The sequence below is a fragment of the Ornithorhynchus anatinus genome, chromosome X1, assembly GCF_004115215.2.
Source record: "Ornithorhynchus anatinus isolate Pmale09 chromosome X1, mOrnAna1.pri.v4, whole genome shotgun sequence".
NCBI classification, from domain to species: domain Eukaryota; kingdom Metazoa; phylum Chordata; class Mammalia; order Monotremata; family Ornithorhynchidae; genus Ornithorhynchus; species Ornithorhynchus anatinus.
Window position 1 is genome coordinate 44,109,224 of NC_041749.1, and position 24,387 is coordinate 44,133,610.

General features: G+C 47.3%; 1 protein-coding gene across 1 annotated transcript in view; it reads right to left on the reverse strand.

Moving 5' to 3' along the window:
- Positions 1-2,900: 2,900 nt before the first annotated feature.
- The window catches only part of CDKL3 (cyclin dependent kinase like 3), an 85,057-nt gene continuing 63,570 nt past the window's right edge, over positions 2,901-24,387 (reverse strand). Inside the window, exon 12 of the mRNA XM_029051499.2 lies at positions 2,901-2,932. Coding sequence (XP_028907332.1) covers positions 2,916-2,932 — 17 coding nt within the window. The 3' untranslated portion in view covers positions 2,901-2,915. The remainder of the gene's footprint in view (positions 2,933-24,387) is intronic.

Below are 24,387 nucleotides of genomic sequence, written 5' to 3' on the forward strand. Positions count from 1 at the left end.
CAGCCCATTTGACTACAGAGTATGACCCCTCCTGAGATTTTTAGCCAAGTATTTTAACCTAATTAGGTAGCATACATGATGTGGCCTGCCTGATTCCACTCCACAGTTCTCAAGAACCCTTCCTTCTGTTACATCCCGGTATTTTGGACTTGATCATAATTGATCCATGGCTGGCACTAGGCTAATACAATTGATTGAACTGCACTTCAAACTTGTTGATTACTGCTAAAAATCTTCCTTTATAGATAAGCAGTATGGCCTAGCAGAACAAGCACAGGCCTGGGAGTCAGAGGACCTAGGTTCCAACTCTGTTGTACTCTCCCAAGCGATTTTAGTGTGGATAGGAAACACTCCACAAACACCGTTGAATGATTGATTGATTGAAGGGAGGAAAGCTGGTGTCAGACAGAACAATAACATCAGAGTTGGTCTCCAAAATTGTCAGTCACCAGCAAAACCTCGAACCACCTCCCCCTAGCCCAATAGTTCCCACTGAATTGATGGTTCCTCTTTTTATGCTATTTTCTGATAATACGAGATTCTTCAAGACTAGAACCTCTACATTCAGAAAGAAATGACTGTGCTTTGGACGGACGGGGAAGAAGTAAAGGATTTAGAGCCGACTTCTATGATGGTTTGTTAGAGCCTCTCGGGCTGCGTCCTGTGACCCGGGGCTGTAGGAACTAAGGAGACCAGATCCGTGAGAGACCAGAGTTCCTGAGCGAGGGCAGGTGGCAAAACCTGAAATTCACAAAGGAAAACAGGACACCGACTCTGAATTTGACCTGGATCTTATTCAACGCCCCCAGGTAAGAAGGCAACTCAACAGTGCCGGCTGCGTCTACCAGGCTACCACTCTCTCAACATAGCAGAAGTCGGGGTTGGGGGACCCCAAGATAAAGGGGAATTGGGGTTCCTGTCTACAACTACAAGAACAGTGTGGCCTGTTGGGAAGATCCTTGGCATGAGAGTCAGAGGACCTGGGTTCTAATCCTAGCTCCGCCAACTCATCTGTTGTGTGACCTTGGGTAAGTCACGTCACTGCTCTGTGCCTCAGTCACCTCATCTGTAAAATGAGGACTAAGACTAATAATTCCTATTTGACCAGGCTTTAAATGAACCTGGGTTTAAATGGGTTCTAATCCTGGCTCTGTCACATGTCTGCTGTGTGCTCTTGGTTACATCACTTCTCTGGACCACAGTTACCTCATTTGTAAAATAGGGATTGAGCCCCACATGGGACAGGGACTGTGTTCAACCCAATTTGCTTGAATCCACCCCAGTGCCTGGTTCAGTGCCTGGTGCAGAGTAAGTTCTTAACAAATCTTGTCTTGTCTCCCTAAATACTACAATTATTATTATTGTTTTTATGATCCGGCAATAAACAAGCATTCATTCAATTGTGTTTATTGAGCCCTTACTGTGTGCAAAACACTAGTGTAGATTGGAGATATTTTAGCAGCAGTGTGGCTTACTAGATAGAGTATGGACCTGGGGGTCAGAAGGACCTGAGTTCTAATCCTGGATCCACCACCTGTCTGCAATGTGACCTTGTGCAAGTCACTTAACTTCTCTGTGCCTCAGTTCTCTCATCTCTAAAATTGGGAATAAGACTGTGAGCCTCATGTGGGACATGGACTATGTTCAAGTTGATTACCTTGTATCTACCCCAGTGCTTAGCATATAGTAAGCTATTAACAAATAACATTAAAAAAAGGGACTGGAGACAGGGAGGCCAGCTAAGAAAGCAATCTGTTAGTCTAAGACATGATACGGTCAGAATTTGGTCTAGAATAGAAACTGCTTGGGTGAAGAGTAAGGAACAGATCCAGGAGATTTAGGAAGAACCTGCAGACTGAACATGAACTCTGTTATAGGTGACTCTGAGAAATGGGAATTAGCTGCTTTCTCTACAGAGAGCCCGAGTGGGAGAGACTATAGCTAATCTAATTATCCAATCTCCCCCTCTGGACTGTAAACTCACTGTAGGAAAGGAATGTGTCTGTTATATCACTGTGCTGTACTCTCCTAAGCACTTAGTAATAATAATGTTAATAATGCTGGTATTTGTTAAGCACTGAGCACTGTTCTAAATGCTGGGGTAGAAACAGGGTAATCAGGTTGTCCCACGTGAGGCTCACAGTCTTAATCTCCATTTTACAGATGAGGTAACTGAGGCACCGAGAAGTTAAGTGACTTGCCCAGAGTCACACAGCTGACAGGTGGCGGAGCTGGGATTAGAACTCATGACCTCTGACTCCTAAGCCCATGTTCTTTCCAATGAGCCATGCACCCTGCACACACTAATCGCTCAATAAATACAGTTGATTGATTGATTATCCTCTATCTACTTCAGCCCTCTGGACAGTGCTTTGCACATAGCAAGAAAAAACACCACAATAATAATAGCTTGAGAAATTCTCCATAAAACTGAAGAGCAGTCAGTTCTGCTTCATATCACCGAACGTTTATATTGAAATCAATCGATCAATGGTATATTTTGAGCACTTCCTGTTAGCAGACCATTTTACAAAGCGCTTGAAAGAGCACAGTACAACAGAGTTGGTAGGCTACAATGACTTTATGGTCTGGAGGGGGAAAGAGACCTCAAAGTCATTTAGTCCAGTCCCTTGTCTCAAGGCAAGACAACAATTCACCATCCCCAAAAAGATGGTTCTACATCTTTTCCTCAAAAGCCTGCAAGGATGTCAGGACCGTGGATTGCTTCAGAAGGTTGTTCCAAGCAAATGGACCTGTCCCAGGCCCATGGAGAATTCTGTGGCTGAAATGGATGGAAGAACTTTCCCTTCTGCCCATGCTTGGTTAAACGTAGTATCAGACAGATTTCTCACTGATATTCCCAACTGGGCCTCCGTCTGTTTCTGCTGCTTGTCTTTCTTGACATCCCTTTCTTGTCATTCCCTCCACAAGCCTGTAGAAAAGTTGGAGATGGGCAAGGGTGAAGGGCTTGCCCAGAAGCAGCACCTCCAGTTGCATGGCTGGAGTAATAATAGTAATAATAAGGACAATAATGATAGTACTAATGTGTTCCGAGTGATGCTTCGAGAAGATGATCTGCCAATTAGCAAGGAGTGTAAATGGGAGGGGGAAGGGACCTGAGGCAGGGAGACCAGCAAAGAGGTTAATCCAACAATCTAGCAAACACCAGTTATTTGGGTATTTGTTAAGTCCTTACTATGTAACAAGTACCATGATACTGTTCCTGTCCAACATAGGGCTCACAGTCTAATGGAAGGGAAAGCAGGCACTGAATTCCTAATTTACAGTTGTATTGAATCCCTAGTTTGTAGATGAGGAGTCTGAGCACGGAGAGGTGAAGAGACTTGCCCAAGGTCACACAGCAGGCAAGTGGCAGAGCCAGGATTAGAAACGAGGTCTTTCGACTCACAGTCCGGTGTTCTTTCTACTAGGCCAAACTGCTTTGTTTGGCCTAATAGAAAGAGCACCTTACCAAGTGTTTTGATAAGAGCACCTTGTCAAAACACTTGGCCCTTCTCTTCTTCCCTCCCTAACTGCCATCTTCAACTGTTCACTCTCCAAAGGCTACTTCGCCACTGTTTTAAAACATGCCTAAGACTCTCCTATCCTAAAAAAACCCCTCTTGACCCCATGGCTCCCTCCAGTTATCACCCCATTTCCCTCCTACCATTCTTATCCAAACTCCATGAGCAAGTTGTCTACACCCACTATCTCAAATTCCTCTCCTCCAATTTTCTCCTTGACTCCCCTCCAATCTGGCTTCCATCCCCTTCACCCCACAGAAACTGCATTCTCAAAGGATTTCCTTGTCAAATCCAGCAGCATCTACTCCATCCTGATCTTTCTCAACCCCTCTGCTGCCTTTGACACTGACCATCTCCTTCTGGAAACACTATCCACCCAGCTTCACTGACACTGTCTTCTCCTGATTCTTCTACCTCTCTGGCCACTCATTCTCAGGCTCTTTTGCTGGCTCCTCTTCTGCCTCCCATCTCCTAACTGTGGGTGTCCCTCAGGGTTCAGTTCTGGGTCCCCTTCTATTCTTCATTTATACCCATTCCCTTGGAGAACTCATTCACTCACATGGCTTCAACTACCACTTCTATATGGATGATTCCCAAATCTACCTCTCCAGCCCTGATCTCTCTCCCTCTATGCAGTCTCTCATTTCCTCCTGCCTTCAAGACATCTCTACTTATATGTTCCACCATCAGCTCAAACCTAGCATGTCTAAAACAGAACTCCTTATCTTCCCACCAAAACCCTGTCCTCCCCGTGACTTTCCCATCACTGTAGAAGGCACCACCATCTTTCCTGTCTCACAAGCTCATAACCTTGGCATTATCCTTTTTCTCCTCTCTCTTGTTCAACCCACATACTCAATCCATCACTAAATCCTGTCGGTTCAACCTTCACAATGTAGCTAAAATCTACCATCTCCTTTCCATCCAAACTGCTACCATGCTAATCCAGGCACTTATCTTATCCCACCTTAATTATTCTATCAACCTCCTTGCTGACCTCCCTGCCTCCTGTCTCTCGTCGCTCCAGTCCAGACCTCACTCTGCTGCCCAGATCATTTTTCTACAAAAATGTTCAGGCCACGTTTCCCCATTCCTCAGAAACCTCTACATCAAACAGAAACTCCTCACCATCACTTTTAAAGCATTCAATCACCTTGTCCCCCAACCTCACTTCTCTGCTCTTCTACTACAACCCAGCCCACACACTTCACTCCAACCTTCTCACTGTACCTCCATCTCATCGATCTTGCCACTGACCTCTTGCCCACGTTCTGCCTCCTGCCTGGAATGCCCTCCCTCTTCATATCCGACAGACACTCTCATCTCCTTCAAAGCCTTACTAAAATCGTCTCCACCAAGAGGTCTTCCCTGAATAAGCCCTCCTTTCCTCTTCTCCCACTTGCTTCTGCACTGCCTTGACTTGCTCCTTTTATTTATCCCCAGTCCCAGCTCATGGCACTTTTTTACCTTCCAGTAATTTTATTTATTTATATTAATGGCTATCCCCTCATCTAGACTATGAGCTCGTTGTGGGCAGGGAATGTGTCTGTTACATTATTATATTGTACTCTCCCAGGTGCTTAGTACAATGCTCTGCACAAAGTTATCACTCAGTAAATACAGTAGACTGGCTGACTGACTGATCTCATGCTTAGCCAGAACCTCAGCTAGAGGTGAAGAGGAAGAGGCACAGAGGTGCTTTCTAGAGAAGGGAATTTCCTTGCTCCTCAGGATGCCTAACAGAGGGAAAGCTCTTGGGCGTGGGATTGCACTTAGCCACCTGGTGACAGCAGCTAGAGACAGTCAATTGCAAGTGGGAGGGGACGGATGGCAGAGTGGCATTCTTTCCACCTCTCAGCAGCTTGCCCTTATGGGTGCAGAACTGGCAAGCTGAATCCAGAAAGCTTCTCATGCTACTGGAAAGACACCAAGTCTCAGAGGCCCAGCATGGTGCCTGCAAATTGCTGGGGTCACCTGAGAGAGCCCCCACCCCAGCTGTAAATGGCTGTAGGCGCTACGACTCTGCTGCTGGAAACTGGGTGTCTAGTCTCAAACTGGCGGGAAATGTCCCAGAGCTCTGGGTGACTAGGGCTGCTCTGACCCATCCTGGGCTTCAATAAGCCCAGAGATGCAGCATGGCCTAGTGGATAGACCTCAAGCTTGGGAGTCAGAAGGAACTGGGTTCTATTCCCAGCTCCACTGTCTGTCTGCTGCATGACCTTGGGCAAGTCACTTCACTTCTCTGGGCTTCAGTTCCCTTATCTATAAAGTGGGGATTAGGACTGTGAGCTCCAAATGGGACTGGGACTGTGTCCAACCCGATTATCTTGTATCTACCCCAGCACTTAGAACAGTCCCTAGCACATAGTAAGCACTTAATAAATACTATTATCATTAATAATAATGTCATTATTATCTACCTCAGCACTTAGAAGAGTCCTTGACACATAGGAAGCACCTAACCAATACCATAATTATCAAAACAATAATAATTACCCCCTTCTTCCCATAATTCCTCAAAAGAGCGCCCTCCCCACCTCACATTCTAAGGGCAGCAGGAAAGAAGAGTTGGTCCTCCCCACCATCCCCCGGCCCCTGGGCCCAGCCCCACCCTGCCTATTTCCCAAACAGCAACAGCCTACTCCAGGTGGCACCAACGTGGGAATGAACAGGCAGGCCTGGGGGCAGAGCCAGCTGCGGCTCAGGGGAGTCGGCGCCCGGAGTGGTCACCTGTACATCCAGCTGGGATTCTACAACTCTGCCACGCTAGCATCAGCCACAGAACCCGCGCCTGGTGCAGCGTGGCCCGATCCACCAACCCTCCAAGGGCCACTTGTTAGCCAATACCAGGTATGAGGACAAGCTCCCCCATTCGGTCACTCGGATTTAGAGAAAACTACCCAGGCCTGGAATCTCAGGATGATTTTGGTTGCACGGTGGCGGTGCTAGCTGGTCCCGAGGATGGTCGCCATGAGAACTGGGGGTGGCCCCATGGCATTAGATGGCAGGATTATCTGAGAGGAGCCCAGGAGAGGCCTACCTGGTAATTAGACCAAAGGGAAGAGGAGTCAGTGGGGCTGGGGCTGGGTCCTGGCTGGGCCACTAATAACCCCTGGGGAAAGCAAAGCGAGGTGCCTCAGTTTCCGGGGCTGCAGTTGAATCCTGCTGGCCACCTCTCCCAGGGGGCTGTGTAAGGTTCAATTAACGCCTCCTCGTACGATGCTTTGAAATCCTCTACATGAAAGGATTCCAGGAAGCAGGGTCTTATTAAGTTTCCACATCATTTTTATGAAATGACTATTGCCCTTCGGTCCTTGTCGTGAAGCTCTTAGTGACAACAGACTATTATATGAGGACAGAAACCACCCCAAATGTGAATAATTATAATTATCTTTGATATCTATTTATAAAGCACAGGGGGCTTAGTAGTGAGAGCCAGCACAGCCAAACACAGAAACGGTAAGCCCCATGTGGGGCGGGGATTGTGTCTGATCTATCTCGTATCTGCCCCATTGCTTACCACAGTGCCTGGCCCAGAGTCAGAGCTTAACAAATACCACAATTATTATTATTATTATTTTTAGTATTAATATTATTAGCTACAAATGGGCAAATGGGTTGCGCTGAGAACACATGCACATCTGGATCCAGAAAACGATTTGCCACCCAAACCACAGATGTGATCAAGGCAGGATTAATACCTGACATTTAAACGCAACGTCAGAGCAATATAATCAAAAGAAGTCACAAATTTCAAAACTATCCTTGACCCCAAGTGGAGCCCAGGGCTCCTTTTGCCGCAAAAGCTAGCAGTGGCCCAAATTTCAGGTGAACCCAGCTAGAAAGTGTCCTGGCTAGAAGATGAAGTTCTCCTATTTCCCCTATCCCTAATCTATTTTAATGTCTGTCTCCCCCTGAAGACTGAAAGCTCCTTGTGGAATGTGTCTGTTATATTGTTACATTGTATGCTCCCAAGCACTTAGTAGAGTGCTCTGCACATAGTAAGCGCTCAATTAATATAACTGAAGGACCGATGGTAGGGATGGTGTCTACCAACTCTTGTTGTACTGTACTTTCCCAAGCCCTTAGTACAGTGTTCTGCACGCATTAAGGAGCTCCATAAATACGACTGCTTGATTGACTGATTCCCTGCTACGATGGCCACGGCTGGCCCTCATGGACAGGCAGAAGCCAATGATGTCATGTGGATTGCCCCAGGCACGCTGGGGCTTATATAATGAAGTAGTAGTAATAATAACTGCGGTATTTCTTAAGCACTTACTATGTGCCAGGCACTGTACTAAGCCCTGGGGTGGATACGAGCAGATCCAGTTGAACCCAGTCCCTGTCCCACGTGGGGCTCACAGTCTCAATCCCTATTTTACAGATGAGGTAACCTAGGCACAGAGAATTGAAGTGACTTGCTCCAGATCACACAGAAGATGTCATGCGCACCATCCTGCCAAAGCCCATTCGAGCTCCCCAGAACCTAGGGTGTTTCTCTGTGGGGGGGGATCCCCAACACCCTCTGACACCCCAGAGCCTTGGCTTTCCCTTCCCAGGTCCCTGTAAGGACAGGCTGGCTGCTTCCAACCCACGGGAGTCGGCGTCAGAGGGGAGCCGGGGGCTTAAAATACCAACACCGTACTCGAAGGCATCCGGGGCCGATTCCCCACAAGACTGGCGACCGACCGGCTGGAAACCGGTCCATCCGGTACGAAACCGGATGAACGGCCACCCGACGCCCCACCTTCATGAGATCTAAGTGCATTTCACTTCCAAACCGAACGTCTTCCCTGAATGGTTTTAATGCCCAGCTCCTCATTAATCTGCAATTGCTCAAGCAAAACACCAATTAACCCTGGCTGAGAGGCAGAGAGGCTTGTTGCGATTTGGCTCCCTTCCTAATTCTCCATTTCTGCGCAGCCCAAATCCACCTTAGCACAGATTGGATTTCTGTGCGGGGCTGTTGGGGCCTGCCTTTCCTTGGCTTCTGGAAGGTCCAGGGGGCGGGGTCCCAGCCTCCAGGGGAGAGATTGCTCATTCAGTGTCAGGATCGACCGATTTACCGAGTGCCGACCGTGAGCCGGGCACTGTACCAGGCATTTAGGTCGATGTAGGCTCTTGTGCAGCCTCGTCTTCCCCCACCCTCCTGCCCGGGTCTTTGAAAGGCCTTGCCTTGTTTGTTTATTTACTGGGATTATTGAGTGCCTTTATTCTAACTGACTCAAGGCTTTCCTGGACTCCGATACTTAATGAAGATTATCCATGGCACTCCAGCAACTCTTAGAAGGTTCATACCCCAAGATATGCCTTCCCTTCCCCTCCCCATTACCTCTCCAACTGGCATTCTCACTAGAAACATTTCCCTGATTATAAATTCCTTGCGGGCAGGTGTTTTGTCTTTCACCTCTAGTGGACTTTTCCAAGCAGCGCTCGGCCTGCAATGCTAAATGCCATTGTTTTTATTATTATACTGTACCTCCCCCGATTAGACTGTAAGCCCGTCAATGGGCAGGGCTTGTCTCTATCTGTTGCTGATTTGGACATTCCAAGCGCTTATTACAGTGCTCTGCACATAGTAAGCGCTCAATAAATACTAATGAATGAATTAATTAATTAATGAATACTCCCCTGAGTGTGTAATTCAGTGCTTTGCACATGGTGAGTGCTCAATAAAAACAACTGACTGCCTGACGGACAAATTGATGGAAATCGGTCAGCGTTCAATTTGAGGCAGGCAGAGTTTAGATATTCCAAATGGTGAGTTTTACGAGTCGGTGCATGAGCTCCCGACTGAATCAAGAAGTTCCCATGCTGGCTTAGTCTGTCTCTCTCTCTCTCCTTTATTTTCCCAAATCCCCTCATCGAGGTAGACACTGAGGGTGGAGGTGGCAGGACTGCAGGCTTTGGACCAAGCTGAGGGTGGACAGAGTTGCTGCGCTGTCTGACTCTTCTGGGGTTGTGAGACCTGGACACCCAAATAGACAACACATTCAGGCTCTCGAGCTGTTTCCATCAGCATCAGGGGGAGCAACGTGGCCTAATGGAAAGAGCACTGGCCTAGGGAGTCACATGACGTGGGTTCTCAACCCCGCTCTGCGTGACCTTGGAAAAGGGTCGGGGAGGACTCTGGCCTGTAGTTCCTGCTGCTCCAGCCAGGGCCAGCCCAAGCTAAGGGTGAATTCAGCCTCTTGGATTGGGAGGTCCATGTGGGACTGGATGCTTGTCCCATCTGATTATCTTATATTTACTGCTAGGCCTAATAGAGAATAAGAGAAGCAGTGTGGCCTAGTGGAGAACCTGAGTTCTAATCCCTGCTCTTTCAGTTGTCTGCTGTGTGACTTTGGGCAAGCAGCTTAACTGCTCTGTGCCTCAGTTTTCTCAACTGGAAAAAGGGGATTCAATGCCTATTCTCCCTCCTACTTAGACTGTGAGCCCTATGTGGGATAGGGACTGTGTCTGCCCTGATTAATTGTATCTACCCCAGTGTTCAGAACAGCGCTTGACAAATACTAAGCACTTAACAAATACCACACTAATAATGATGACGATGATGATCAAAATAATAATAATTTACGGGCCCTACTCGACATCAAATGTTAAGTGATGATGACAAACAACAGAATCCTGAAACTCAATCAATTGTTGAACTTTAACTCTATACGCCCCTCAAATCAGCTTCACGGAGTGGAAACTGTGAGAAGAATGGATGAGAGTGGAATAGCCTAACAACCGCTCTCTGGTGAGCTGAAACGGGGTAACTGAAAACAAAGTGACCAGTGAAAATGCCTTAAGGAAGCAGACAATGTGGCATCACAGCTGGAAGTCGGGAGACTCCTGCAACACAGATTGGCACGGCACGCGGCAGTCAGGACCAGCTATACGATACTGTTGATGCTGATGAGGCAGAGGCTTCCATAAATACTGGTGTTGATGAAGGAGACTTGGACCAGAGGCATGTCGGGGTAAAAAAAAAATCTACCTTGATAATTTTGCAAAATTAGTTTTTCCCTTGTCCCAACCATCTCTGAATTCTTCACATCAGAACAAGGTAACTCAATGAGGAGTTTCAGCACAATACTATTTCTCATTATATGTAACAAGACCAGGCAACTTCTATGGTCCTTTACATCATCATCTTCATCAACACTGGTATTTATTGAGCACTTATGTGCAGAGCATTGTACTCAGCACTTGGGAGATAAAACAGAACTGGCAGGCACGACAACATCTGGGGCTTGAATTTTGTATACTGAATCTATTCCACGGGTCTCAAGGTTTCACAGAACCCCCCCCCCTTATTTCTTCAGCTATTTTATCCTCTCATAATACACTGCTACCTGTTAGGCCATCTCCCGAGATGCTGACACACATTCCTTAATTAGAGAAATTCCAAGTGATCCCCTCAGGCTCTCCCTTAAGCCCTTTGACATTCTCCCTAGCCCCACAGTACTTATGTAAGTATTCTTATACTCTATTATTTCCCCTATTGGTAATCTATTATAATTTCTGCCTTCGCTTCTAGACTGTAAGCTCTTTGTGAGCAGGGATCAGATCTATCAAACTCTGTTGGACCGTAATAATAATAGTAATGATGGTATTTGTTAAGCGCTTACTATGTGCCAAGCACTGTTCTAAACACTGGGGTAGATACAAGGTAATCAAGTTGTCCTATGTGGGGATTACAGTCTTAATCCCCATTTTCCAGATGAGGTAACTGAGGCACAGAGAAGTTAAATGACTTGCCCAAAGTCACACAGTTGATAAGTGGTAGAGCCAGGATTAGGACCCATGACCTCTGTGACTCCCAAGCCCAAGCTCTTTCCACTAGGCCACGCTATAGCAGGCTTCTGGGACAAGGAGACTAGTGATACTGTTGACTGAGATGGAAAAGCTAAGGAGAAGGAGCCTGAGCCTGGGCGTTGGAAGGTCCTGGGTTCTAATTTGGATTCCGCCACTTGTCTGCTGTATGACCTTGAGCAATTCATTTCACTTCTCTGTGTCTGTTACCTCATCAGTAAAATGGGGATTAGGATTGTGAGTTCCACGTGGGACAGGGACTGCATCCAACCCAATTTGCTTGTATTCACCCCAGTGCTTAGTACAGTGTCTTGCACATAGTAAGCACTTAACAAATAACATTATTATTGTTATTAGGAGTGGCTTTGGGAGGGGAAAAGGAGGAATTTTGTTTTAGACCTAGTGAGTTTGAGGTGCCAGTGGGAAACTCCTTCCCTGCCACCATTTCAAAAACTGCTTTAAAAGAACCCCCTAAGTTTTCTCCCCTTCCATCTGGTATCCACTTGTACTTGGCAGAGAACAATTACAACCCAGTCTGGTTACCAGACACAGTTTTCAGGATGTACCTACTCCTTGTCTCCAAGGAAATTCTGTGCGGAGTTTTGCCCCAGAGACTTATCACAGATGAGAGGCAGCTGGCCAGTGCCAGCTGAACCTAACGGCTCATCCCGACTCCTGAGTCATCCATCTCGGCAGACATCAGGGAAGATCAGGTGGCTACCTGCAGTCCAGACGGTGCCCCCCTCCCCGGGATGGTGAGGGCCTTCCCACGGGATGAGATGCTTCTGTGGGCCCTTGCCACTGGGCAGAGGAGGTGCAGGGAAGAGGCGATGTCCTCCCAGGGCAATGAGATTTTGCAACCGAGGCAGGTCTTGCTTTGCAGATCGGAATTTTCTGGAGCGGCAGAGACCATCAAGGAAATACATCTTGAGTGTTTCATGATTGTTTATTATTAATGTTCCTCCCTGGTTCCCATTTCCTGAATCCAGCAGGACACTGTAGAGAACCAGAGAAGCAGTATGGCCTAGTGGATAGATTTAGTGCTTGCTGTGTGACCTTGGGAAAGTCATTTAACTGCTCTGTGCCTCAGTTTCCTGAACTGTAAGGTGGGGATGCTTGTTCTCCCTCCTTACTTGGACTGAGTCCCATACGGAACAGGGATTGTGTCCAACCTAATTAACGTGTGCCTACCCTAGTGCTTAAAACAGTGTTTGTCACATAGTAAGCACTTAACAGATACTATAAAAAAAAGTTGTGGGGCACGATGGGAAAGGAAGACCCGAGGGAATGAAGTTCCCTCTCAACAGCCCCAGTGTTGGTGACAAAGAAGTCGAAAGAAGAGGGATTTCGCTGGGGTTCCTGACCAGGCCGAGGAACGCTTCCTCTCTCTGTGGATGTGGGTAAAGATGAGCCTCCTATGGGGTCCAGAATCACCTCCACTAGTGGCGGGAGGGAAACCTGGAGTCCTGCATCCAGTGCTGGAACCCATTCTCTGCTGCTGGGACTCACGTAGCTCCACAAAACTGATGGGAAATTAGGATTACTGCTCTAACCTCAGGACAGAAGTGACTATTCTCCCTCAAGAGCTCTAGTTTCACGTGTCCGCATATAGCGCACTAACAATGGGAGAGAGAAAACACCTTCCAGAATTCACTCTCCATATGCCAAAGATGCTAACATTCCCACCTCTCTCTCCAGAATCAATCCATCAGTGATATTTATTTAGCGCTTACTGTGTGCACAGCACTGTACTCAGCGTTTGGGAGAGTACACTATAACAGAGTTGGAAGACACTTTTCCTGTCCACAATGAGTTGACAGTCTAGAGTGGGAGACAGACATTAATATAAATAATTTATAAATAAATAATTCATAATATATATTTTATAAATATATACGTAAGTGCTGTAAGGCTGAGGGTGGGGTGACTACTAAATGCCCAAAGATCACAGATCCAAGTACATAAATGATGTAGAAGGGAGAGAGAGTTGGAGAAAAGAGGTCTTAATCAGGGAAGGCCTCCTTCATACTCTTAAACAGTACAGTATATAAGGTGATATGTTCAGAAATGCTATGGGTGTTTGTGAGTACATCAGGGAAGGCTTCTTGGAGATTTGATTTCAGAATGGTTTTGAAGATGGGGAGAGCTGCAGTCTGGTGGATTTGAGGTGAGGGGAAGGAATATTAGGTTAGGGAAATGTATGAGCAAGAGATTAGGAGAGAAGAGAAAGAGTTACAGTGAGTTGGTTAGACTGAGGGGAATGAAGAAGGCAAGTTGGAGTGTAGTGGGAGAAGAGAGTGGATAAAGGAGGAGGGAGAGAGCTGGTTGAGTGCTTTAAAGCTAATGGTCAGATCTTTCTGTTTTGATGCAGAGGAATGGATAAACATTAGAGGTTTTTGAGGAGTGGGAAGATGTGTTCGGAATAGCACTTTAAAAGATGACCTGGGCCGCAGAGGGAAGTGCAGACTGGAGAAGGGAGAGCTTGGAGGCAGGGAGACCGGCGAAGAGGCTGCTGCGGTAGTCAGTTGGGAGAGGACAAGTCACTGGAACAGCGTGGTGGCCATTTGGATGGAAAGGAAGGGGTGGATCCTGGAAATTCGGGGAGGAAAAAATGGCTGGATTTAGAAGCAGACCGAATATGCAGCTTGAAAGAGAGGGAGAAGGCTAAAGCAAAGATTGCGGACTTCAGAGACGGGGAGGATGGTAGCGTTTCGACAGTGATGGGGAAGTCGGGTGGAGGAGTGGATTTGAAAGAGATGAGGAGTGGATGAGGCTTTCAATAAATACCATTGATCAATCCTGTAGCCGAACCCTGACCAGAGGCTTCCCCTAGGAAGCCCAGTCACAGGAAGCGCAGTGGCTGGACCGGTCATGCCCAAGCGGAAAACCTGTGGGGCCCTGCTGACTCCAGCCACACCCACCAATGAGTTCCTTCTTGATTGTGCCAGCGCCCCACCTGCTTCCTGGGCATCGGGACCTGGAAAGACCTGGACTACAAGGAAAGAAAAAGGATGTGCATGACCAGTCCACCTGCACTCCAGAACTTCAGCCTGGGAGGGAGCCTCTCTGCAAGGCAGATAGCACTTCCCGACACCATAGCCACGGGCCACTTTGGATTCCTTATCTAGAATGGCATGACTTTCCAGGGAAGGGATTTGGTCTTGGTGAGCAGCTCAAACTATCCCACCTCTTTCTTCAGATTTTCCGATTTTCTCCTAGGAGCAGTGTCAGTGCATGGGTCTGGGGAGGGGGAACCTGTGGGCTTGGCATACAGGAGGTGTCCAGTACAGTGTTCTACACACTGAAGGGTCTAATACATTGTTCCACACACTGGAGATGCGCTGATGAATGACTCACTCCTGAAGAATTTTAGTATGTTCCCTGGAATGTCAGCAACCAAATCATTCCCACATGGTCGAATAAATAATAATTGTGGCATTTGTTAAGTGTCTACTATGTGCCAAGCACTGTACTAAGCTCTGGAGTAGATTAGTACAGCGCTTTGCACACAGTAAGCACTCAATAAATGATTGAATGAATGAATACAAGATCATCGAGTCCCACGTGGGACTCACAGCCTACGTAGGAGGTAGAACAAGCAATCAGTCATATTTATTGAGTGCTTACTGTGTGCAGAACCCACTAGGCACTTGGGAGAGTATGATATAGCAATACAAGAGAGTTGGTAGATGCACTCCCTGCCCACAAAGAGCTTACAGTCTAGAGAGGGAGACAGACATTAATAGAAATAAATTACAGATAGGTACATAAGTGTTGTGGGACTGGGAGGGGAACGAATAAAGGAAGCAAGGCAGGAGGAAGTAGAAGTAAAGGGAAAGAGGGCCTAGTCAGGGAAGGCCTCTTGGAGGAGATGTGCCTTCACTAAGACTTGGAAGGCGGGGAGAGTCATTGTCTGTCGGATATGAAGAGGGAGAGGGTTCTGGGTCAGAGGGCAAGAGGTTGGCTGCAGGTAGTTTGAGGTAGAGGTATTGAATCCCCATTTTGCAGGAGAGGGAACTGAGGCACAGGGAGGTAAAGTGACTTGCCCAAAGTCACACAGCAGGTAAGCGACGGAGCACCGAATCCACACTCTAGGGAGACAGTCTGGTCAGGAAGGGCCAGTGCGACACATCGATAACTTCCTTTCATTTGAAATCTTTTCCCAAATGGACACAGGTAGTGCTGGGCCTAAAGAATGCCCAGGCCTAAGACGCACTCCTCTTCTACTGCTTTTTATGGTGACACCTTGAACTGGGTTCTTTATGCATTGGTAATGAAAAGGCAGAACTGACGGCAAAGTTTTGTTTAAAGCAGCCGTCCATTAAACTTGACTACGGGGTGCTTCCGATGCAAAATAATTTCACTCTAATGGGGCTTCTTCTGCTCCCGAAAAGTCCGATGTGAAGAAATTCAAGCCGTAGGAAAGGGTTACTCTGTGACAACGGGGACTGGAAAAAGGAACCACTGTGTCATAGGGACCGACTGGGGCTCTGAGCTGGGGCCAGCTCCGGTTTCACAACGGCAATAGTCAGATTTCACGTGTGGGCCTATGCATACTTCAACCTCACCCAAATACCAGGAGACGCCTACAGCTCGCAGGGAGAACAATGCAGGCCAACCACATAGTTTAGCTGGGCAAACTGGGCGCACACGATCAAACCAAACCATTCAAGGATGAACGTTTCAGGGTGACGAATGAGGAGGGGTCCAGCCCCAGGGATTCATTTTGACTCAACCAGAGCTCCAGGCTCTGCCCATCTGCTGCTAGGTTCGGGGTGGGGGGAGCTGCCGCTGGAGAACCAGCCAATTCAGGACTGGAGGGCCCTGTCCAGATGCCTAGGGACAACCCCCCGCCGCCCCTTCTGCAGGGGAACACCCCCAAAGAGGCCGTGGCCTAGGGTGGCTGCCTTTCTTGCCCAGTGGTTAAAGCAAACTTGTCCCTGCTTCCCAGTGGAGGCAATGAGAAGGTAAAATCTACGGCATCCAACTTCTTTACTACTTACTCACCCTACTCTTTGAGGGTCAGTGAATGAGTAAGTAACAGCAAGGTGATGTCACGGAATTACCAGCTGCTGAGAAAGTGAGCCAGGCTAGAGGAGGTCTCTGAACAAGGCCTCAGATCTGGTTCAGCAGTAGTGTTAGAAGGAGTAGAAGTATTTCTTAAGCACCTAATGTGTGGAAAGCACTGTACTAAAGGCGGGATAAAATTGCACAGGTGAGAGTTCAACATGGCACCTTGGGTTTTAAGGGTCTTACAATCTAATAATAATAATAATGATGATGGTATTTGTTAATTGCTTACTATGTGCCAAGCACTGGGATAGATACAGGGAAATTAGGTTGTCCCACATGGGGCTCTCTGCTGGGTGACCATGGGCAAGTCACTTCACTTCTCTATGCCTCCTTTACCTCATCTGTAAAATGGTGATTAGACTGTTAGTCCCATGTGGGACACAGACTATGTCTGACCTGATTAGCCTGCATCTACCCCTGAGTTTAGGAACACAGTGCCTGGAACATTGTGAGTGCTTAACAAGTACCATTAAAAGAAACAAAAACAAAAAACAACTCAACAGCCACTCTTAGAACTTATTTACTCAATAAATACATATTTACCATTTTCCTAAAGAGTTGGTAGGCACGTTCCCTGCCCATAACCAGCTTAGATTCTAGAGGGCTAGCTTACAGTCTACAGGTATAGAAAGATTTCAGAGAAGCCATAAGGAATGCCAGTGAAGATTACCCTCCCCTGAAGATACATTCAATCATATTTACTGAGTGCTTACTGTGAGCAGAGCACTGTACTAAGCGCTTGGAAAGTACAATTCAGCAACAGAGACAATCCCTGCCCACACTGGTCTCCCAAATAGCCGGGACGGTGAACTGGTAGAGATCTGCTCGTTAGAGGACGTTTATAAATCGGATCTTGAGGTATAGAGCTGCTGGCCTCTGGGACAGCCACTCAGGGGCTACCTGAGCTCAGTAGCCCTGGCCGTAAAGGCAATTAGAATAGGTGGGTCAGGCAGGGAAGCAGCATGGTCTAGTGGAAAGAGCAGGGGCCTAGGAGTCAGAGCATGTGGGTTCTAATTCTGGCTCTCCTAAGTATCTGCTGTGTGACATTGTGCAAGTCACTTCACTTCTCTGTGCCTCAGCTATCTCATCTGTAAAACGGGCATTAAGACTGTGAGTTCCATATGGGACAGGGACTGTGTTCAACCTGATTACCTTGTATATACCCCAGAGCTTAGAACAGTGCTTGGCACATAGTAAGTGCTTAAAAGTACCATAATTATTTTATGGCATAGTCACAGACCCACCCTTATCTTGGGAATGGATCCTAGCAACCTCCATGGCTAAGTCAGAAAAAACAGCATCAGCACAGCCTAGTGGATAGAGCATGGTCCTGGGAGTCAGAAGGACCTGGGTTCTAATCCCAGCTCCGTCCCTCATCAGCTGTGTGGGCAATTCACTTAACTTCTTGGGGCCTCAGTTAGAGAAGCAGCTTGGCTCAGTGGAAAGAGCATGGTCTTAGGAGTCAGAGGTCATGGGTTCTAATCCCACTCCGCCACCTGTCAGCTGTGTGACTTTGGGCAAGTCATTGACTTCTCGGTGCCTCAGTTACCTCATCTGTAAAATGGGGATTAAGACTGTAAGCCTCAACTTGTATCTACCCCAGCGCATAGAACAGTGCTCGGCACATAGTAAGCACTTAACAAATACCAACATTATTATTAATAAAATGGGGATTAAAACCATGAGCCCCATGTGGGACAGGGACCGTGTCCGGCCCGATTAACTCGTGCCTACCTCAGCACTCAATACAGTGCCTGGCACATAGTAAGAGCTTAGCAAATACCATAAAAAAAACCCCAGTGACCCACTTCTTAGGGTGCTCTGGAATTGGGTGCAGTGTAGAGGTAGAATGGAAACTGGGGCCTGTTTTGCTTCTTTGTTTCAAATTGACCCAGTTCATTCTCTTGGAGGGGCCCTCACTTGGTCTCTGTTCCAGCCTCCACCAGTTTGCACTCTTCATTTCCCCAGTGCTGCCCCTTCAACAAATGTCTCAGTACTACCTCTGATGGAGTTCTCAGGCCTCAACTAGGCCATCCAAACTAATCATCACCAGCACCGCCAACAACAATTATTACAGCCTTCCTGCATGCAAGCACTCTTCCCAGGCTCTGTTCTTTCAGAACACTGTACCCAGTGCCTACCCCTTGTTTATAATAGCACTTTAATAGCAATCCTATTTATTGAATGCTTACTATGGGCAGAGCACTGTACTAAGCACTTGGGAGAGTACAACAGACCTGACAGACACAGTCCCTGCCCACAGTGAGTTTGCTCTCTGCATTTAGAAAAAATCCAGGCCGCAAGGAGCTTAGATATAAGAATCATTCCTATTTTTAAAGACCATCCCCTCCCTCCCGCCAAAAAATCCAATGTTTTAATACCTCTGTCTGTCTGGAGAGTCTAATCTCAATCCCTCTCGCTGCTTTTTTGTCTTATTTCCTGTTCTGTCCTCAGTGGAGATCATCTGGTCGCTGGGCTCTGTTGCTCAAGAGATAAAGCTAAATATTTAGCTTCTTGGCGAAAAGGCCGTAATAATAATGATAATGATGATAATATTTGTTAAGTGCTTATCGTATGCCAAACATTGTACTAAAGCACTTGGATAGATATGTGACAGTCCAGTTGGACCAAGTCCCTTTCCCACTTGGGGATTGCATATTTTATCCCCATTTTAAAAATGAGAAAATGTGACAGTAAATAGTGGAGTCAGCATTAGAACTCAGGTCCTCTGCTTCTCAGAATTATGTAGAACTTCTCTTTTCCTTCTTCCCTGACCTTCCAGCCTCTGAGATCATTTAATGGCTCTCCTGCTAGACTCCCCTGCCAGCTCCATTCATCCCACTGCCAGGGCATAAGACCAGAGGTGGAAACTCAGAGCCAAAATTCAGAGGCCCATTCTGAGCCAAGGCCAGTAGGCACAGAAAACGTGGCCAGCCCAACCCCTGTAGAGGCACCCATCCCCTTTGTGTTGAATATGCCCAGATGCCACTGGCTGCGTTGGTATTACGTGTCCTCAGCAGGCACCTACCGACCGCCCCTCGCGGGCTCTGCCTATGTCTGCTCAGAGAAGCCTTCAGGAAGCCAAACTCTTCCAAGCCAATGTCCTGAGGAAGTCCACTTCCTTGACCACGGAGGATATTGCTCCCCAAACATCTTTACAGTTTCTCACCGGGCATCTGATGCTCCTTCAAAAGGCAATAAAATCACTCCATATGATAATTAGCCATCACAGAGAAGTGAGTCAAAGGAAACGCTTGTTGGTGATGCTACCCGGCTCTGCCGGTGCTTGAGATGGAATTCGGTTTTTGCCGGCTCCTCACACTCGCTGGGGCTCAGCAGGTCCAGAAGGCACTCAAGTTGACCCACCGAGGTATTCATTCATTCATTCAAATCATATTTATTGAGTGCTTACTGTGTGCAAAGCACTACAGTAAGCGCTTTGGAGCTAACTCACTTGAAACTACATTCTCTGGGCCTTATGGGAAGACTGCCTCTCTCCCTGGGCTACTCAGACCATCACTCCATCAACGTGGCGCTCAGAGTACCACCTGATTTAGAAAGGAGGGAAGACAGGGGTTAGGCCTGACAGCAGGAACACCCACAATCTTGATGGCGGGACTTGTTTGTTAACCCCTGGGCCTGAGACGCCCCCTGGAGGATATTTGAATAATGGGACATGACTCTTGGTGGGGCAGGATGGGGCCCTTGGAAACTTATTCTTGATGAAAGATAATGATAATTTCAGTATTTTTATAGTAATAGCTAAGCATTATGTGCCAATCACTGGTCTAAGCACTAAGGTAATACTAATTTTTAATACTTATCATATTTACTAAGTGCTTACTATTGGCCCAGCACTGGGGTAATAATAATTGTTAAATAATTATGGTAATTGCTAAGCGCTTACTATGTACCAAGCATTGATCTAAGCATTGGGGTAGAGACAAGTTTATTAGGGTGGACCCTGAGACACAGAGAAGTGAAGTGACTTGTCCAAGGTCACACAGCAGGCAACTGGCAGAGTCAGGATTAGAACGCTCTGCCTCTCAGGCCCATTTTCTTTCCATTAGGCCACACTGTTTCCCTTACTATATCTTAAGCACGGGTGTTGATATAAGATAATCAGATTCATTTATTCATTCATTCATTCAATTTGTTGAGCACCTACTGAGTGCAGAGCTCTATACTACCTGTCTCGGCTATGGGAGGGAGAGTCAAGCAGAGGTCTACCCATTCCATTCGCTAGCAAGTGGAAGCACAGTGGCTAGCGAGTGGAAGGCAGTCTGCTACAAGTTAAAACTCACCCATGCTGGGCAGCAGTAACAGAGGACAGTCAAGGGCGGAGACTCAAATTTACTGTGTTGAAGGAGGCAATGGTAAACCATTTCCAAATTTTTACCAAGAAAACGCTCTGGATACACTACCAGAATGATCGCAGATGGAGAGCGGGGAGTTCTGGGAGAGATGCGTCTGTGGTGTCACTATGGGTCGGAAACGACTCGACAGCATAAGAGAAGACAAGTTAGGGTATAGCAGCTAAATGGGGTACGATGAGATGAAACAGACTCCCTATCCCATAGGGAGCTCACAATCTAAGAGGCTGTAAAATCGTCCTCTAGACTGTAAGTTCGTTGTGGGCAGGGAATATGTCCACCAACTCTTTTTTATTGTACTCTACCAAGCATTCAGTTCAGTGCTCTGCATGCAGTAAACACTCGATAAATATGATGGATTGTTTAAATTCACCCATAGCTTAAGTTGGCCCTCACTGAAGCAGCAGGAACTGCAGGCTGGAGTTTTCCCAGACCCCTACATTTTCCCAGACCCCTACCTGCTTTACCCCAATCAATCAATAGCATTTATGGAGCATTTACATGAGTACTGTACTCAGCACTTGCAAGAGCACATAGAGTTGGTAGACACGATCCCTGCCCTCAAGGAGCTTCTGTGACTGAAGCCAAGCCAGGTTCACAGCAGGGACCAGAGGGAGGTTCTACCTCACTGCAGCCTATTTCATGAACTTCCCTGGAGCCCAGGAGTATTTGGTTTTGAATCCAGGCCCCAAATTGCTCCGGATCCTCTGCCTTCCCTTCCAGGTCAGAGTGAAGTCTGGCTCAGCTGCAGATCTTGGCCACAGGAGTCGTGGTGTGAGCCCCATGGGGGACAGGTACTGTACCCAACCCAATTTGCTTATATCCACCCAGCGTTTAGTACAATGCTGGGCACATAGTAAGTGCTTAACAAAATGCCACAATTATTATTAGGAAGCTCAGAGCTTCTGGATCACTCATACCAGAAGCAGTGTGACTTAGTGAAAAAAGGATGGGCCTGGACTCAGAGGACTTGGGTTTTCATCCTGGGTCTACCACATATCTGCTGTGTGACCTTGGGCAGGTTAGTTAACTTCTCTGAGCTTCCATTACCTCATCTGTAAATGAGGATTCAATACCTGTTCTCCCTTCCCCTTATTCATTCATTCAATAGTATTTATTGAGAGCTTACTATGTGCAGAGCACTGTACTAAGAGCTTGGAATGTACAAATTGGCAACAGATAGAGACAGTCCCTGCCCTTTGACGGGCTTACAGTCTAATCGGGGGAGACAGGCAGACAAGAACAATGGCAATAAATAGAGTCAAGGGGAAGAACATATATAAACAATGGCAAATAAATAGAATCAGGGTGATGTACATCTCATTAAACAAAATAAATAGGGTGATGAAGATATATACAGTTGAGCGGACAAGTACAGTGCTGAGGGGGTGGGACAGGAGAAGGGGAAGAGGAGAGGGAAAGGGGGGAGAAGAGGGTTTAGCTGCGGAGAGGTGAAGTGGGGGGTAGAGGGAGCAGAAGGGAAAAGGGGGGAGCTCAGTCTGGGAAGGCCTCTTGGAGGAGGTGAGCTTTAAGTAGGGAATTGAAGAGGGGAAGATAATTAGATTGTCGGAGGTGAGGAGGAAGGGCATTCCAGGACCGCGGGAGGACGTGACCCAGGGGTCGACGGCGGGATAGGCGAGAACGGGGGACGGTGAGGAGGTGGGCGGCAGAGGAGAGGAGCGTGCGGGGTGGGCAGTAGAAAGAGAGAAGGGAGGAGAGGTAGGAAGGGGCAAGGTGATGGAGAGCCTTGAAGCCTAGAGTGAGGAGTTTTTGTTTTGAGCGGAGGTTGATAGGCAACCACTGGAGGTGTTTAAGAAGGGGAGTGACATGCCCAGAACGTTTCTGCAGGAAGATGAGCCGGCAGCGGAGTGAAGAATAGACTGGAGCGGGGTGAGAGAGGAGGAAGGGAGATCAGAGAGAAGGCTGACACAGTAGTCTAGCCGGGACATAACAAGAGCCTGTAGCAGTAAGGTAGCCATTTGGGTGGAGAGGAAAGGGTGGATCTTGGTAATATTGTAAAAGTGAGACCGGCAGGTCTTGGTAACGGATCGGATGCGTAGGGTGAACGAGAGAGACGAGTCAAAGATGACACCGAGGTTGTGGGCCTGAGAGACGGGAAAGATGGTTGTACCATCCACGGTGATAGGGAAGTCTGGGAGAGGACCAGGCTAGGGAGGGAAGATGAGGAGCTCAGTCTTGCTCATGTTGAGTTTTAGGTGGCGGGCAGACATCCAGGTGGAGACATCCTGGAGGCAGGAGATGCGAGCCTGAAGGGAAGGGGAGAGGACATGGGCAGAGATGTAGATCAGCATGTCATCTGTGTAGAGATGGTAGTCAAAGCCATGAGAGCGAATGAGTTCACCAAGGTGGAACAGGGACTGTGTCTACCTGGATGCCTTATCAGTACCTCAGTGCTTAGTACAGTGCTTGGCACATAATAATAATAACAATAAGATGGTATTTGTTAAGCATTTACTATGTGTCCAGCACTGTTCTAAAGCACTGAAGTAAATATGAGCTAATCAGATCAAACAGAGTCCCTGACCGAAATGGGTCTCACAGTCTTAATCCCCATTTTACAGATGTGGTAACTGAGGCTCAGAGAAGTTAAGTAACTTGCCCAAGATAATAATAATGATGATGATGGTATTTGTTAAGCACTTATTATTTGCCAAGCACTGTTCTAAATTCTGGGGTAGATACAAGGTAATCAGGTTGTCCCACGTGGGGCTCACAGTCTTAATCCCCATTTTACAGACGATGTAACTGAGGCACAGAGAAGCGAAGTGACTTGCCCCAAGCCTGTGCTCTTTCCACTAAACCATGCTGCAGACAACTGGCAGAGTCTGGATTAGAACCCAGGTCCTTTTGACTCCCAGGCCCATGCTCTATCTAAAGTACCACAATTATTATTATTATAACACTGTGCCAGTACTTATTGTTTTACTGGAACTAGGTAGAATCCCAGACTACTTTCACCCCTGTTTCTGGTCGAGAGTTTTAATTTGTTCTGCCTTTGACTCTCTTCTAAGGGCCTTTGGGTTCTAATCCCTGCTCTGCCACTTGTCTGCTGTGTGACCTTGGGCAAATCACTTCACTTCTCAGGGCCTCAATTCCCACTTCTGTAAAATGAGCATTGAGACTTTGAGTCCCATGTGGGACAGGGGCTATGTCCAAACCTATTTGCCTGTATCCACTCCAGTGCTTTGTACAGAGCCCGGCACAGAGTAAGTGCTTAAATACCACAATTTCTTTTTCTTCTCACCCACTGTCCCAGTGAGGTAGCCCAGAGCAGAACTTTTAGGCTCTCAAAATGTAGACTTTGGTTCTGTGACTTTCTCTAAAGCAGGGGTTGGCAACCTTGTTTGGCAGAGACCATAAGAAATGAAGCCTCTATGCAGCTTAATGCTCAAAAAGCCATACAATTTATTCCCCCTCCTCCCAACCACCTCCCAACCATGTGGCACATGACATCATTACTTCATGCTGTGCATGGCACAATATGATGATGTTATGCTGTTGCTGCTAGGGGGGAAGGGAAAGGAAAAATCCGGGAAGAGAAGAAGAAGGGCTGAGGGGAAGAGAAAGGAGGTAGGGGGAGGGAGTCAGGCACC